This window comes from Macaca mulatta, chromosome 2 (assembly GCF_049350105.2).
Source record: "Macaca mulatta isolate MMU2019108-1 chromosome 2, T2T-MMU8v2.0, whole genome shotgun sequence".
NCBI lineage: Eukaryota > Metazoa > Chordata > Mammalia > Primates > Cercopithecidae > Macaca > Macaca mulatta.
Window position 1 is genome coordinate 118,339,829 of NC_133407.1, and position 18,148 is coordinate 118,357,976.

The following is an 18,148-nucleotide window of genomic DNA, read 5'->3' on the forward strand; positions in this document are numbered from 1 at the left end:
GGTCCAGCTCCCAATCTTTTTTCAATAAAAAGATTCTTAACCTCATTGTATCTTTCCACATGTAGTGTCCCCCAAAAGATAGCTTCACATTTATGAGGCCGGAATGGTCATAGGCGGGGGCAGGAGAAAAGTGGCAATTAAAACATTTTGCTATTTCAAGACAGGTGAAGGAAGGTACAAACAGCAGCTATTTAAAAAGCTTTTCATAGTTCATTGCACACATTCCTTAGAATCAGAGATTTTGAGTGGCGATGAAGATGGTGATGCTTGCTGTTATTGTAAAACAGCAACTAAGGATGGCAGGCTGCTCACTAAGTGCCAGGCATAGAAAAGAATACATCTGTGCATTACCTCTTTTGATCCTTCCAAAGGCTCTTGAGGTACTGTTATCATCATTTTTGTCTACAGAGAAGGAAACTAAGGCTGAGCGAGACTAGCATCTTGTTCCAGATTACCAGCCAGCAGGTGGTAGAGCTAGGATTCAGGCCCAGGTGATCCAAAGCCCCAGCCTGAACTTTTCACCAGATGTGAGGCTGCTTCTCTTTGGAGAGGAGAAAGCTGTGATTCATAGATAACTCTTACATATCTCTCTTCATTTGAGGTAATCTAGGAAAAGAAAACTAGAGGGTGAGAAAGGACTTCAATGTGCCATAATTAACAAAGGCCAGAGCTGGGATTTATGCCCAGCCTGTATGTGCTGGAAATGGCACTGCTTCAGCTTGCACAGTGGTATGGTTCAGGTCCTGATGTTTCAGAGTTGGGGACGTTAAGGCTGTAGATAAGATGAGACCAGGAGAAACCACGGCAAAGTGTGATGGGAGCAGCCACAGAGCTATAGGAAAGAGACAGCATTCCTATTTCCCCAGAGTGTACCTTTAGATTATTTTCTTCTTTCTCTTTTATTTTTAATTTGGAGTTAGAAATTAAAATGTAGTCATAGTCACAAAGGAAAAGATATGTCCCTTGCTCTGAGGCTCAAGCTGATTTTGAGAGCTCTGCTCAGGAGTGCAGTTCTCCCACCAAGGCCATTGGGCTCCTTGCCCTTGATGTCCATTCTCTCCAACATCATGAATATGGGCTCTTCTGCTCTCAGCACTCAACAGGCCTCTTGCTTGTTTTTTGTGAAGTCAAAGAAGACAGGGAGGTAGGAAGCTGTTTATAAATTATACATTTTTCTATAGAAATAAGTGGTTTTTTTTCAGTAGTGTGTGATCTTGACAGGGAGGAGGAGGAAGATGAAACAGAACACAGTATTGGGAGCGTCTTCCAAGAACACCATTGCTCATAGGGAATGCAAACCAGGGAAGCCACAGCATCACCTTCACTGCCCTCCTAAATCTCATTCTTACCCCAGCACCCTCTAGAGACTGAAATTTTGGTACTGGCTCTCAGGTTCTCAGCCTGCCTTGCTTAAGGTGGAAAGAGTCTTTAAAAAGACTCAAAGACTCAAAGGACTCAAAGGAAGCTACACCCATCACTCCAAAGATGGAAGGAGGACCTCACTATATGAGGTAGACAGCTAGGATCTGCCCTTCAAGGACAGACTCCTGGTACCCTCAGATCTGGTCATTGCAAAGTGGAGTATTTAATGATTCACCACAGGAGCTTCTCGTGCTCAGGCAGCTTTGAGGCAAAAGACTCTAAAAATCCCCAAGGAAGGGTGGTAATATCTCAGAAACACAAAGCACTGCACTGCATATGGTTTATCACATGCAGTATTTGTAACCCAGAGTTCACAGAAGGAGCTCTGCAAGGGAATAAGGTAAATAAATTGATGTTGTAGAGAAAAATGAGCAGACCATTTGTAATAGGTGGCTAATTTCAGCATTAATTGCTCCTTGGTAATTACCGAATGATTGCTGATTCTGTTTTCTTACATGATATATGAAGTTCGAAAAAGCACATTAAAAAAGAGAATAAACATTCAAGACCTAGAATTTAACAGGAAAAAAACAGAGGGAAAGGGAAGGGAAAGTGGCCAGCTGAGAGAATACAGAGGGAAAACAAGGGAAGTGTCTATGGTTACAGCCAGATTCCAGCCCTTAGCGATTTCCTATTATCAATCATTTGTTAACTAAAACTTATACTAAGACATTAAAAAAAAAAAAAAAAGACTCAGAAAGATTTTAAATGTTAATGGGTTGGAATCAAATATGCATAAGCTTTGCAACATACATTGTTATTGTTAATATTATTTTTAAAATTTTATCTTTTCTTACCTTTTTATACATCTGCATCCCTAGTCTACATAGTGAAATATAAGTTGGAACTATAGACTGGGCTTTGAGTAGAACTTTGTTATTGCTCACTGCCGAAACCTCAGAGGACAGTCATATATTGCCCCATCCCCATCCTCAAAGTTCCGCAGCTACAATACACAAATAGCCCATTAGAGTTACCCTCCTGGGGTAGGAGCTCGGAGCATCGCTCCTGTCCCTTCCCAACAGCAAAAGATGCAGTGTCTTCAGTGGTTCAGAGCAAAGGCTTTGGAATCAAATGAACCTGGATTCGAATTCATCCAGGACAGATTACTGACTCTGAGTTTGTGTTTCTTCCCCTACACGGTGAGCATATGCATCGGGCCATCGTGAGGCCCACATGCAGAAAGGCAAGGTGGATCCCAGTAAGACCTCAGTGAATGTTCCTGCTTTACTAATGGCTCCTGCATACCTGCCCTCCCTGTTCTGGGAATACTGCTCTCAACAAGGTGGGGATTTTTGAATCATTTCATGGAGCTGATATTCCAGTTAGAGAGAACACAATAAGCAAGTGAGAATCCAATGATGGATGAGTCCTCTGAAGGAACTGATGCAGGGTGAAGGGAGAGGAAGTGACTTCAGACAGGAATGTCAGGGAGGGCCTCTCTGAGCTGATCCCTGAGTGACAAAAAGGAAGCAAACATGGAAAATGGGATAAAGGGTGTCCCAGGCGGAGGGCAGCAAGTGCACAGGCCCTGAGGGGGGGAACATGGTTGGCATGTGAGAGGCGGGGAAAGAAGGCCAGCAAGCCTGAACAGTGAGCAAGAGGGAGACAGCAGGGATGAGGTCACCCAGGTAGGTGGAGCCAATTCAGGGAGGGTCTTGGAGGTCAGGGTAAGACATCTGGATTTTATTTTAACTCTAAATAGAAGCTATTGTAGGATTTCAACCAGGAAGATGATGATCTGCTGCGACCTTTTATACAATCTCTAATGGCTATGAGGAGGTTAGACAAGGAGGAGAGGGATTTGTGGGGAGACTCTTGTGGACTCTGGGTGAGAGATCATGGCATCTTGGAGTAGTGAAGCAGTGGAGATTGGGAAGTGAGTTTAGATCTATCTTAGAGATAGGATCAGAAGAACATGCTGGTGGATTACATATGGGGTGGGGTGAGGAAAGGATGGATATCGAGGATAATTATGTTTTGGCCTCTCTGGGCAGTGGTGCCATTTTCTGAGATGGGAATGACCAACTGGGAGAGGAATGGATTTGGGAAGGGAAGTCAGGAGTTGGCTTTGGATGAGTTCCGCCTGAGAATTCTGCTAGTTATCCCTGTAGAGGTGTCGGGTATACAGTTGACCATGGGTCTGTCACTCTGGAGACAGAAGTCAGCTTTCTGTAATCTTTTAGAACCTTGGCTGTGATAAGCAAGACCAAGTGGGGATGATTTCTCAGCCCTGTCCTTTTCCAAATGTATGGTTGTTTTTCCCCAACTCCTTCTCTATGCTAATGACCTGTCCCTCCTACCCTCCTCCTTAAATTCATCTTTCTTCCCTTGGCACTGTTTTGGAAAACCCAAGTCAGGGAGCTTTACTGCTGGCTTTGAGGATTAGATGTGAATACAGACAACCAAGAAGAACTCCTACAAGATGCTGTCTGGGCCCAGGAGCACAGGCGCCTAAACAGAATTATTTGACACTGCAAAGTGCTCATCCCTGTATCCTAAAGGTCCAGAGCTATTGAGCTGTGTCCCCCTCCTTCAACATGGTAGCACCCCTCTTAGCTTGTCCTCTGTGTCAAGACCCTTTATGTAGAGCCCAAGATTTGCCTACTAAAGAAAAGGTGAAATATTTTCTTTCTTGTCAAACGCTGAGTGCAGCCTCCATGCTTGGAGAGATGATAACTATGGGTGTGGTGTGTTCCCTGTCCTCTGGCAAACCTTTTTAAAACCTGTCCTTTCCAACCATGCCTCTAAGAGGAACCACATAGGAGCATTGCTAGAGCAGCATCCTAAATGGGTCTCCCTAACTATGGTGCCTGATGGCTGAGAGAGGTGAACATAGGCCCTGCTCCCAGGTCTCAAACTAGGACAGAAACTCACAGCCTATTCCTTTGGGGCCCTGTTTCCCCTGGGATGGGAAAGGCTCTGGCCCAGTCCAGGAGGGTGGGGCAGGCAGGAGTGACAATGCATGCTAATTAGCACTATGCAGAGCTGTCATCAGGAACCCAGAAGCCACATGGTCCCAACCTGGTTTGGGGTCGGCACACCAAATTCAAACCAGCTGGCCTTTGTTTAGAAATCCTCTGGGTGCGTCCCGACCCTTTCTGGACAACAGAAAGGCTGGTATTTCCTTATCCTGAGCCCTGTTTTAGTCACTAAGAGATTCTATAAACTCTGGAGCTAGTGCTGCGATGGAGCTGGCCTCAGAGGCACACATACTCTCTTTAATTTGTTTGGTGAGTAGAAGCTGGTATGAGCCTAAGATCCTTATTTACAGGCACGGGGAGGAAACAAGAATCTGTGTCCATCCTCTGCTTGAAATCCTTCCTGTCTACAGGATAAAGTCTAAACTCTTTCCCAAGTTCTGTGTGACAGTCTTCCTGCCCATTTCTGTCATCTTATGTCATCCTGTCTCTACACTCTCTCTACCAACTCCACCAACTCCTTAACTCCAGCCATTCTGAGCTATTTTTAGTTCCTAGAAGGGGCCTGATTCTCTCTGATTCTGGGTCCTTATTTATACTCCTTGTTTTGCTGGACACTATCTTTAATCCCTCTTCCTTTGGCTAACTGGTCCTCATCCTTCAGGTTCCAGCTACACTGACCCTTGCTCAGGGTAACCACATTTGATTGGCTGTACCTGTTGTATGTTTTAGCTTAATGTTGAATGTACCATTTTGTAATTGTTTACTCAGAACTGCCAGGCCCCAGGGGGGCAGGGGTCTTGCTCACCTTGTTAATCGCTGCTTCTTCAATGCTAAACACCAAGAAAACCTTCAATCAATGTGTGAATGAAGGGCTCGCTCCAAGGGATCCAGGCCTGTGTTCAATTCACCCTTTCCCTTTTAACATCTCCTAACCCATAGCAAAGCAGATGTGACCCCGAACTCTTCATCAGTGCAGGAACATAGTAGTGCCCTGGAACTCAAGATCAAAATGGCGTCCCCAATCATAAGACAACAGCATGTTGAGAATGTTTCTGTTGCTTAGAAGTCACGTCTACCCGGCCGGGCGGGGTGGCTCACGCCTGTAATCCCAGCACTTTGGGAGGCCGAGGCGGGCAGATCACGAGGTCAGGAGACTGAGACCGTCCTAGCTAACACGGTGAAACCCCGTCTCTACTAAAAATACAAAACATTAGCTGAGCGTGGTGACGGGCGCCTGTAGTCCCAGCTACTCGGGAGGCGGAGGCAAAAGAATGGCGTGAACCCGCGAGGCAGAGCTTGCAGTGAACCGAGATCATGCCACTGCACTCCAGCCTGGGTGAGAGAGCAAGACTCCATCTCAAAAAAAAAAAAAGAAAAGAAAAGAAATCATGTCTACCCAACATATATAAAAGGCAGCGCTGGGGACCACATCATGATATGACCACATCATGATATGACAAATTTCAGCCTCAAACATACAAAGGGCAAAATTCAGTAGAAGTAAAAGGGACAAATTAAGAGACTTACAAACCTAGACTCATCATCTGTATTTGCTACTTGATGCCTGAGAGAGCATAGGCAAAAAACATATCTCCATCTGTATCAGTCATCTTATCTTTAAAATGGGCACAGTCATCTGCACTTAAACTTGTTGTCACAAAGAAAAGGGACAACATTGATCAAGTGTTTAGCAAATTTCACGGCACTTAGCACTCAAAAATTAATCATAACTATTGTTATATTTGTAAAAATGAAATAGCCTTTAATTTTTGTGGTTCATAGTTTTTCCCTTGGAAATAGACTCACAAAAGTGAAAAAATAAGGTTACAAAATGTCATGTAGAAAGGACTCTCATTTCTGCCAGGGAACACACACACACACACACACACATACACACACACAGTGTGTGTAAACATATACTCTGTGTGTGTGTGTATATATATGTATATATGAGGGAGGGTGGTGTGCATATAAAGTCTGGGAGGATATTCTCCAAAGAATTAACAGGAACTTCCTCTGGGAGATGAGTTTGTGGTTGATTTTAATTTTATTACGTTTGCTTGACTGTATTTTCTAACATGACCTTACTAGTCATAAAGTAGGTGATGGGGGAGAGGAACTAACATTGAAAAGAAAAATGGGAGAGAGGAGCTAACATTGAAAAGAAAAAAGAAAGAAACTAGAGACCGTCCTAGCTAACATGGTGAAACCCCGTCTCTACTAAAAATACAAAACATTAGCCAGGCGTGGTGACGGACGCCTGTAGTCCCAGCTACTCGGGAGGCTGAGACAGAAGAATGGCGTGAACCCGGGAGGCAGAGCTTGTATCAGTCATCTTATCTTTAAAATGGGCATAGTCATCTGCACTTAAACGTGTTGTCACAAAGAAAAGGGACAAGAAAGCGTGGCATATGCATACTCCCAGTTGCAGGTCTTTCGGTCTGTTACTAAATTTGGCCCTCCCTTGGGTTTTGGCAGGATTTTTTACTCAAATCTCCACCTTGGCTGACGTGCAGGAGAATGTCATGGAATACCTTCACGTGCTCAGCCGGCCCAAAGTCATCGACCAGGAGCATGATGTGGTGTGGACTGAAGCTTACATCGACAGCACTGTGAGTCCACGGGGCCCTGGAAAAGAGGCTGAGCTTTACCCCCATCCCTAAATTGTGTTAATTCTAGAACATAGCAACTGTATCACTCGTATTTTTTGGGTTCAGTGGCACTTTTCTTGATTGTATGTATAGTGTTGATCACCTTGACAAGCAAAGTTGGTGAATAATCATAATGTACTAGAAAGTATGACATATACTTCAGAAAGGTAGCTGGTCTGTGCAAAAGAAATCACGTTTTGCTTGTGTCTTTTCTAGTTACTTCTATGCTGCTTTTTCACATGTGTTCAAATTCTGTAAGTGTAGCAATGATTACAAGCATTCTTAGATTCTGTCCTCACCATATGTGAGCGCTAGTCCTGGCAATGAATCTTTGTGTCTCAATTGGGAATGTAACCAAAGCTTAGCTCTAATAATGAATTGGGGCCACCATGGAGGCTGCAGTTGCATTTTCTTCCCATGCATAAGTGAGAATATGCTTGAATGGTGGTTCAGTAGGCACTTGATTGTTGTTTGAACTCTGGCCATGGGCCCATTCTAAAGCCGAATTCTAAGCAGCAGATTCTGATGCCGAATTAGCTGAAAAGGAGGAGCTTTGCCAGTCATCAAGTAATGGCTCAATGGCCGGGTTTCTTATGTAATCTCAGGGTGATTTTTCATAGTGATAATGAGTCTGATGGGAGTGGTGTTTTTCATTTATTGATTGTAAATGTTCTTACAGGGCCTCTCTCCAGTCATTTTTGTTGGGATTAACATCACATTAATCACTGTAACCCAGACACAGCTGTCCTCCAGAGTGATCTCGATGGCTGTCATGGGTCAGCTTTTTTCTCCCTGGGCTCTCTCATTCCTGCTGCACTTCTGGCAGCTGCAGGCAAACTCAGGGCAGGAAAAGCATGTGGGAACTCATTTCAGGGGACACCATGACACAGGCCAGGCCACAGCAGCCTGCCCCGTCTCAGTCTTAAAGTATGCAATGCAGCCCTGGAAATACGAGTGTATCTCCTTGTCAAAAAGGGAGACTCCTTCCCCAGGAAAAGTCATCTTGAATAAAGATGGATGTTGATCTGAAAAGCCTTCTCCGATGCCGGGGAGACTGTGAGCTTTTATCAGCTTGAGTCTGTCCCCAGTTTGGTTTTAAATCATGGAAACAAAATGAGCTGCCCCATTTATGTTGGCACCGTATTAACAATAGCAACCATGGTGATAACTTCATCTCTTCTTATTTGTTGTTGGGTAAGGCAGGAAAAATAGGAGTAAGGAGGAGGAGGAGTGTGGCTAGCTAGTATTAAAGTAACCAGATCACTCAGTGGTTTTGTGTACTACAAACCCCAAAGAGCCAGTTTGGTCAGTCATTTTGTTTGTTTCATCAATTTAAAAATTATATAAGACACATTTTCTATAATTAAAACGTGGTAGTAGCACCTGGATAGACAGATCAGTAGAGTAGAAGGTCCAACAAAATCAACTACATATGGGGATATAATATATAATAGAGGTGACGTCTCAGATCAGTGGGGCTAAGATGGGCTTTGTAACAGATGCTTTTGGGAAAATCAGAGCCATTTAGAGAAAAGTAGAATTAGTTCAGTCTTCACATCATACCCAAGGAAGAAATCCAAGTGGATCAGACGTCTAAATTGTAAAACATGAAACCATTACAAGCACTAGAAGAAAACCTGGGTAAATTTCTTTGTGACCTGCATTCTGGGAAGACTTTCTAATAATGACTGCAAAATCTACAGGCAATAAGGAGAAAGATAAATAAGTTTGACTACTTAAAATAAGAATAACAACAAAAAAATTTTGTAAGCCAAAAACACATCATAAGCAAAGCCAAAAGACAAATGATAAAATAGGAGAAAATATTTGTGACATATAGCACACATGAAGAATTAATAATCTCCAATATATAAATAACTTTTTTAAATTGAGGAGAATCCCCCAAAATTGCTATAGGAACAAAATGAGCAAAAAAACTGACAATTCACAAAAAAGAATAAAAAATGGCTTTTAAACATAAGAAAAGATGTACAACTTCATAATAAGAAAAATGCAAATTAAACTATAATGAGATACCATTTCTCACCCATCACAGTGGCAAAAACTAAAAGCTTAACCATGCGCTCTGTTGGTGAGGCTATGGGAAAAGGGACAGTCTTATTCACTGATTGTGGGAATGCCAAATGGGGCAATCTCTATGGAGGTTAATTTGCATTTACCCTTTGACCCAGCAAACTTCTAAGAATTCAACCCTGTAGATGAACCTCTAACAGCACAAAAATATATATGCACAAATTTGTTCATTGCAGAATAGCTTGTAATTTCAAAATATTGGAAGTTACTTCAATGCCCAAACATAAGAGATTGAATAGACTATGGTACCTACACCTAATGGAGTCAATATTAAAAACAAGAATGAGAATGACCTTTATTAGTTGATAGAGAGTGGTTTACAGAATATACTTCTAAGTAAAATGAGCAAAATCACATATAGCATACTACTTTTTGCAAGAATTATATATAGCATACTACCTTTTATATAAGAAATGCGAAAAGAAGATAGATGTGTAATTACTTATTTTACAAAAAAAAAGAAGCAAAAACAAGAAACAGAATAAACCACAAACCAACAGAACTGGTTACCAACAGAACTATCATTCCCTTCCCAAGCCATCTCCTCTGCACCACCTCCCACATCTTGTTAGCGTCCATTGGCAGACCTTTGTCCTACATCTTGTTAGGATGTGGGAGGTGGTGCAGGGCTTGGGGAGAAAATGACATATCTCTGAGTATACCTTTTTGCACAGTTTTGACTTTTGAAAGCATATTAATGTTCTATGTATTCAAAAATTAAACAAGACTGGGGGAAAATTAAAAGTGAATTCAAACAGAAGAAAATGAATCCAATAATATTGCAAGTGAATAGCAAAATTTCTCAGAAAGGGAGGAAAAAAAGCTTTAGAATATAGTAGTACACACAATATTAAATTTTGAACACAATACTTTCATTATCTACCCCTCTATCTAGGGAGGAAAAAAGAACTGCAAATAAATTCTAAACTCCATTTGGTGTCATTTGTGGTAATATGGTTACAGCAATTCTGAATCTATTTTGTGAGTATGGTGGGATTGGGCAAATGTGTAAATGCTGAAGACAGGGGATCTGCCTATGGGATTAGACTTGATTGAAAAATCCCAACTCTGTCCTTCGAAAGGACCTACAAGCAGTGGCACCCAAGTAGCAATGAGCCCATCCAGTACCCAGATTCTGGCTTCTAAAAAACAGTCCCCACTAAGAGGAGCCAGGGACCCTTAGAGTAATTGCTTATTCTAGGGCTGCAGCAGAGAAGGTACCAAATAGTAATAATGATGATGACTATAATAATAATAAGCCTGGCATATTTTGTGCCAGAAACTAAGGAAGTGCTCAAAACAATAATGTGGTCATGTCAAAAGGACACAGGATCAGCATGAAGAGGCTCTCATTGGTCAAATCTGGGACAATTTGAGCATCAAAATAAGGAATGACAATAATGGCTTGTAACTTGTTGAATAAAACAGAAATCCACAAGTCCTTATGGATAATAAATAACTAAACAAATCCCAAACAGATGAACCAGATAGGTAAGTAAGTGGGTGAGAAGGGTCCAGTGTACAATGGAGTGCGACTGGTAAATGAGGAGGGAGTGATGGAGTTGGAAAATCACTATTTTGCAACCATTTTGGTAAAGACCAGTTAGGGCAAAGGTCTGTCAGTGGATGCTAAATCTAGGGGGAAAGTTTGATGATGAGCAGTGTATTTTTATGATCTCAAAATGCTTCCCTAGACTTTTCATTAGTCATGAGGGGGAAAAAGTAGCACCTGAACAGTGGGATACCATGTACACTGTCTTAGTATACTATATATTGGATGAATCTCAGCAACATCTTGAGTGGGCCCTCAAAATTAGCATCACCAATGGAGAAGCAGATGGACATTGTGTGCCTGCAGAGAAAGACACATCACACTCGTGTATTGTTTTGACCAGGGACACATAACCTGACGCTCACGGCAGATATAAGCTCATGAAGCAGATACAGCTTTGCATTAATACGATGTCTTGCTTTAGGTAATGTTCATCACTTAAATCGGTCGTTACATTAGATTTGCTAATTACATACAGATACAGGAAGTTAGAGGGAGAACCCATTGCTACTCAAGCTTTTGCACTAAAGAACTTTTGTGACCACAGAGCCAAAGTAGATGGTCTGGGGCAGATCTGGGTATGTAGTTATAGAGGAAAGTCTCTGAAGTCTTTTGCTTTATCTTAAACATTCGCATAAAATTTACATTCTGTGCCATAGTCATTCTTATTTACTTTAAAATAAAATAATATTTCAAGTGGCCCATTATTAAGTAAACTTTGTATGCCAAGATGACAAAGCTCATTTATTCTACTTCTTAAAGAACTTTTTGAGGTTCATAAAACTAAACCCACAGAATCAGGTTATCCCTAAAATGATAGCCAACATTGTTGCTCTGCTTCCCAAGGTTCTGTTGCTGTATCTTTGCAAATTGCCCTGATAAATAGATCTCCTGGTAGAATGTTCTAAGGGTTCCTTCTCTTCGTGGTGGTGTTGAGCAACCTGTCAGGCCAGGAGGGACACTGGGGAGTCTGTCTTCCTCTTTCTTAGGTCTGCTGGGTGAAGAGAAGGCAGCTGCTGCTTCAACAGGTACCTCTTACCAGGAAGCAGCAGTTTCTTCCAGCTCTTCATCTGGACCTGGATTCTGCCAGGACACAAACAAACAACAACCACCAAAAAAAACCCATCATTTATATGGGATCAAAATATGATTCATATGGTGAACTCGTCTGCAGAGTCTAAATTCTGAGATGCTCACCAACTTTGGAACCACCCAGAAGATCAAAGGGGAGATGAGCAATTTTGAATTCATGACTGTCCTGACACATCCAGGACAGTTCCAAGCCAGCATTACCCTAAGGTGACCCAGCTTGCAGTAATGAAAGAGACTAGACTCCAGGAGCACTTGGCATTAGGGCTGGTGATTGACTCCATTTTAGTAACCTGATGTTTTGTTGGTATTGGTAGCTCTGGAATTTTTTTATTATTATTTAAGCATAGTTATCATCTACCTTAGTTTATTTACTAAGGGCACTGAATTTAGATTAGAACAACATCCCAGGTTTGAGTTGCATGCCTTCTCCATATTCGCTCTGTGACTTTCAGCCAGTTACTTAGCCTCTTTAAGTCTGGTTTTCCTCATTTCTAAGATAAGAATACGACCTGCCTTCCAGGGTTCACTCTAAGGATTAAATGTCTATGCATGGTGTGAATGCAGTAAATACTATTTATTGTCATTTCCCAATTTTAGGAAACCTAGTGTGAGTGTATTTCCTGGGCTGAGGGAAGTTTTAAAAAATACTGGATTCTCCTTTCTTTGAGCTGGGTCTCACATAGTAACTACAACATTATTGATACCATATTCATAATAGAACTTGGTAGTTAAGTCTGATGAGTATCTTGGAAAACGTTGTTTGTTTAAAGATACTCTTTAATTCTTTGGAATTCATTTGGCTGTAATTATGTGCTGTGAGCCAGGCACTAATGTCTGGGGGTTGGTGCCTGGGTCAGTGTCCCCAGAAAACATTGGTATTGTGCTGCACTAGCCAGGCAAAACCTTTCACCCCTAACACCCTTACTGAGGAGAGCCCTTGCTGAATTACACAAGGAAAGGGAAATATGGTAGCAGCCCTCTTCACCCTTTGCCCATTTGCCCCAAAAATACTTGCTGCCGACAGTTGTGGCTGCAGCGGGTAACCTGAGATAACTTTGCCAAGAAGTATCTCACTTTTATTATCATTTTTCTATAAATATTCTATAAGGAGAATGATGTCTTCTGTTTCCCAAAACATTCTGTTTTTAGTAGTGGTATTTACATTTACAAAATATAGAAATTCTTGATCGCTAAAAATGTCAAATCCTAGAGAATATTACATTCCTACACATGATGTTAACATCATTCTCAAACAGTTGTTGGCCGAAGATTCATTTGATGAATCTGATTTTTCCAGAATAAGCGATTCTGATGATTCAGACAATTCTGATGTTAGTTCTGTTTTAGAAATAATTCCAAGAACAGTTTTTATATTTTATTTTCACATTGAAAATCAGTCAGATTTGCCTCAACCTCAAAAACCGTGTTTATGCAAAATTAAATTAGTGCTGGCAGCGAGCTACACTTTTTTTTTTTCTAAACGGAAAAAGGGTTAACTGGCCACAGCTTAAACTGGCTCAGTGTCAGTTAAGCACCCTTGGCAATGCAACCATTTGTGCATGTCGCCCATAGCACCCTGGACACATGATCTGGAAGGCCATTCTGGTGCACGAAGCATATGTCTGTTCCCCATGCCTGAGTTGCAAAAGCTTACTTGAAGTCAGTTGTCTTCATTCCCAAACCTATTGATGCCAGTGGTAATTTTATCATAATTGTATAAATGAATTAAATATTAGTTAAACCAACACATTTTAAGTATGAAAAGAAAGTCATTGCTTCTATGAATCTGTAAATGAATGCCTTGGAAAGACTCTAAAGAAAGTTGCTAAAAAATTACCACTGTGTTGAATATGGGCAAAGCAACCATAAAAAACCAAGGAGGAAAAAAAACATCTTCCCTGCATTCAGAGAAAATTGATACTTAATTTTTCTTTCTTTCTTTCTATAGGGTAATTTTCCTTGATTTGTTTGTGTCATCCTTGGGTGATGTGGTGGATCTCAGGGCTGGGTTAGTGTCTGCTTTTTGTCTTGTTGTCTCTTAGTGGCCTCGGGCAGCTGTGTACTCCAAGAAGGAGAACAGATCTTTCCAGACACAGAGAGGGGCCGCTAATTGGTGTGTGAGCAGCTGTGATTTCCAGCTAGAAACAACCAACGCACTCCCGTTATGTGGGTCAGCATCGCCTGTATGGCTCTGCTAGTTCTCTACTGCCCTTTAACAAATCAGCACAGACTCAGTGGCTTTAAACAACACAAGTGTATCATCTCCAGGTTGCCATGGATCAAAAGTCTCAGCGCAAGTTAGGTGGATCCTTAGCTCAGGCACTCACAAGGCTGCAAGGAAGTGCTAGCTGCACTGCAGGTCTCATCTGCAACTCAGGGGCCTCCCCCAAGCTCATTCAGCTTGTTGGCAGAATTCAGTTCTGTGCCCTCATAGGACTGAGTTCCCATTTTCTTGCTTGCTGTCAGCTGGGGACCACTCCCAGCTCCCAGAGGCCACCCAAAGTTCCTTGCCACGTGGCCCCTGTAGGCTGTCACACAATGCTGTTTGTTTTCCTCCAGCCCAGCAAAAACACATCTCTCCGATGCTTCACCTTCCCTTAAAAGCTTCTTCCATTAAGTCAGGCTGACTCAGGATCATTTCTTTTTAAATTAACTCCAAGTCAATTGATTAGTAATCTAATTATATCAGGGATATCCCATCAGCTTACACTCAAGGAAAGGGAATTTGATGGGGCATGTACTTGGGGCAGAAATCTTGGGGGCTATTTTTGAATCTTGCCTACCCCAATAGCCTGTGTCCATGCGGTCTGGTCTGAGAGGGAAAGATAATGCTGGAAGAATATGCAACCATATCTCCTGCAAACTGTCAAGAGAAGGTTTTAGGATAGCTATGTCCATTCTTCATCATAACATTTCTACTTAGCACTGATGTTTCCCAGAGGAGCCTGGTTCTCTTTGTTATATTGCAGTCTGAAAGGAGCTATGATTCCTTTAGGAATCAGAAGACCTGTGACCCTGCTGATATATATTATTTCTACTAAATACTAAGGAAGTAGGTAAGTATTTGTTGACTATCTAGTACGTTTGGACACTTGTACCCAAAAGATGGCTTAATGTGGTCTGACTCTTCTTTCTCTGTAATTATCTGGGTAGTTAAGGAAAAGGAATTCCTCTTTGCTTGACTCATCAGTTTTTGTGGCTGAAAACCCAGCAACAATAAATATAATTATAAAACTGATTTAATGCTTAAATAAATAGCTTAAAAATGACCCATGAGTATGGTGCTTTCCCTATTATACATTGATTCATAGTTTAGGTTCTGGACAAGTTCAAGATAAAAGTTTAACTGTGAACAGAAGCTGAGTTTGGGTTCTTGCACATGAGAGCCAGCCATTGCATTTAACCAATTCTAGAATCAGAAACTGACAAAACTTCCTTTCAGGGCCCATTCTCCCTGCTTGTTGCTACCAGTCTGATTAAATATTCTGTTTCCTGCTTGGCTGTTCTGTTCAATTTGTTTTCCTGGTGAAACCCAAATAAATGACTTAATGTTAAGAACATTAATTATGTTTAATCTAATAAGATCTCATGTATTAATTGACAAAACAGCAAACACCAGAATTCTGAAATTCATAGGCCTCTCATCTGAATACAAGTCATGCATAGTCATTATCTCTTAGGTGCAGAGCAAAAAGTCATTAACAATGGAATTTGTTCCATTTTAAAAGCAAATGACTTGTGCTTTGGAGTTGGGTCTTAATCAGCTTGGGAATGCTATTCAACTTGCTGTGCAGGGTAGAACCAGTATCAAATCAAGGAAGCATCAGCATTCCTGATCAGCCCCTCCAGGGGAGTTTACACAGACCACAGTGACACGCAGAAGGGAAGCAAAGAAATGTTTTAGAAACAGTGGGAATGTGACCATTTAAAATAATGAGAATTCATTATCAAGCCCTCTTGCCCCTCCCATTTGCTGGTAATGCAATTCAGTAGGCAATTTGTAGGAACTTTTCAAACCAATTTAGTTGCATTTGCAAATTGGACCTGTATCCCTCCTCCTCACCCCCCACTAAGTTCAACTTGGAGAAAACACTTTGCATTTGATAAATAGCACATTTGTTTCAGTTTCCCATCTAGGAATGGCACCTAGGCCATTTAGGAGTCGTTTGGGTGATTACTTTAAGCTCTTACTCTTACTCTTACTGCCTAGAAGCAATTAAACAGGGTCAAAGCCATACTAAGGATGTTGTTGGGCTTGGAAATGGAATTTACAGTATTTTTCCAAGACACTGCTGCATATCAAAGAAGTTCAAATCGTCAAAACAAAGAGACACATGTAAAGAGAAACATAAACCATCCTGCTGGGTTGTGGAACAGAGAATGCCATCTGCATTACATGGCAAGGAGGAAACTGATTATGTTGGGACCTCTATTTCATAGCAGATGGGTTCATTAAATTTAATAGCCTCCAGAGCCTTTAGAAACCGTGTTAAAAACATGTGGAGCATGCTGTGACACTTCACTTCTGGCCCCACAGTCATTATAACTCTGGCACAGACTATAAATATTACGGTACTTTATTTCCATTGAAACAGATTACTATTATGAGTATTTTTTCCAGGAGATGTTAAAAATATGAGTGCATTCCTGATTTTTGGTACCACTTATATCCATCCAAATATTTTCCTCTTCCATTTGATTCTAGAGTTTTCTATTAAACAAATTTTTTTTCTGAGTTCAACCTTGTTTTTTATTTTGAGTTGGTATTATAAAACTATGAATTGATGATATAAAAATATTAACTTCAGAAAAGATGTCGTAACACTCCATATGTATGACTGTCAACTAGTAGAAAAGCTTAGGGCTAAAAATGAAAATGATTTCTAGATTTCAGGTGTTTATTGTTGTTTCTACTTTTATGGATTAATGATTTGCATCTGTCTGTAATGAAAGAACAGCCGATATCCTCTGCCATATACAAATGGATAAGAGCATCTAGCCTGAATAATCATACAGCATGATAGATTATTCAGCACTCTTTGTTTACAAGTCACAGCTTCCAGTACAAAGTGGCAGTGGTCAAAAAGGCAATTTGATGATTCTTGGAACCAGGATGTCTATGCAGTTCTGTCTTGAGGCGTGACTAGATTCAGGGGTTGTATTGGTTTCATCTCACATTGCTATTAATATAAATAACTACCCGAGACTGAGACTGGATAATTTATAAAGAAAAGAGGTTTAATTGACTCAGGTTCCAGAAAGCATAGCTTGTATAGAAAGCATGGCTGAGGAGGCCTCAGGAAACTTAGTCATGGGGGAAGGCAAAGGGAAAGCAGACATATCCTACATGGCTGGAGCAGAGGAAGAGAGAGAGTGGGGAGGTGCTACACACTTTTAAACAATCAGATCTCGTGAGCACTCACTGTCAGGAGAACAGCAAGGGGGGATGTCAGTCACCTCCCAGCAGGCCCCTTCTCCAACATTGGGGGTTACAATTTGACACAAGATTTGGGCGGGTACATAGACCCAAACTGTATTATTTTGACTTGCTCTTTGACTCTTTTTTTTTTTTTTTTTTTTTTTTTTTTTTTAGTGGAGTCTCACTGTCACCCAGGCTGGAGTGTAATGTCACAATCTTGGCTCACTGCAACCTCTGCCTCCTGGGTTCAAGTGATTCTCCTGCCTCAGCCTCCTGAGTAGCTGGAATTGCAGGTGCCTGCCACCACACCTGGCTAACTTTTTGTATTTTTGGTAGAGACAGGGTTTCACCATATTGGCCAGGCTGGTCTCGAACTCCTGACCTTGTGATCTGCCTGCCTCAGCCTCCCAAAGTGCTGGGATTACAGGTGTGAGCCACTGCTCCCGGCCACTGTTCCTTGACTCTTATTGGCTTAATTCCCAGACAGGATTGCTCTACATGGTGCCAAAAATGGCTCTACTGTTTTTGGTATCTAACATAATGTTAACTTTCATTACGTTTATAACCCTTAATTTGTTTGCCTTTCAGCATTTATATTGAGCTTATGATAGATAGGCCTGTTTGAGTCACAGCCAAACATTGTGAGATAAGATGGACCTTTGACTTAATGGCCTGAATCTCATGGAGTGAGGAGAAATCAATCCAAAAGGAAACTGATCCTGGAAAGACTGAGAGGTACCAGAGTCCTGCACAGAACTTGTTGGTAGAATCTGAAACCAGTCCATGTCTAAGATCATGTACCATATCAGCAGGGTATTAATTATGATACCATATTGTTAAGCTACAGAGCCCTTTAGTTAAATGTCTTTGTGGACCCTTTCATATAAAGCACATAGAAGCAGAGGTCCTCTGGTAGGCATTGGGAAATGCAGACAGGAAGCCCAGTTGCTTGGCCATATCCCAGGGAGGCTCTGAAGCATTGTTTTCATCTTTC

At 41.4% G+C, this 18,148-nt stretch overlaps 1 protein-coding gene across 5 annotated transcripts in view; it reads left to right on the forward strand.

Moving 5' to 3' along the window:
• The window catches only part of CACNA2D3 (calcium voltage-gated channel auxiliary subunit alpha2delta 3), a 941,064-nt gene that overhangs the window by 634,715 nt on the left and 288,201 nt on the right, over positions 1-18,148 (forward strand). For 4 of the 5 annotated variants that reach the window (XM_015130679.3, XM_077993170.1, XM_015130680.3 and 1 more), the window contains exon 13: positions 6,825-6,958. In XM_015130679.3, coding sequence (XP_014986165.1) covers positions 6,825-6,958 — 134 coding nt within the window. Of the gene's footprint in view, positions 1-6,824; positions 6,986-18,148 lie in introns of all 5 variants that reach the window. The other variant, XM_077993172.1, reaches the window with a different exon arrangement.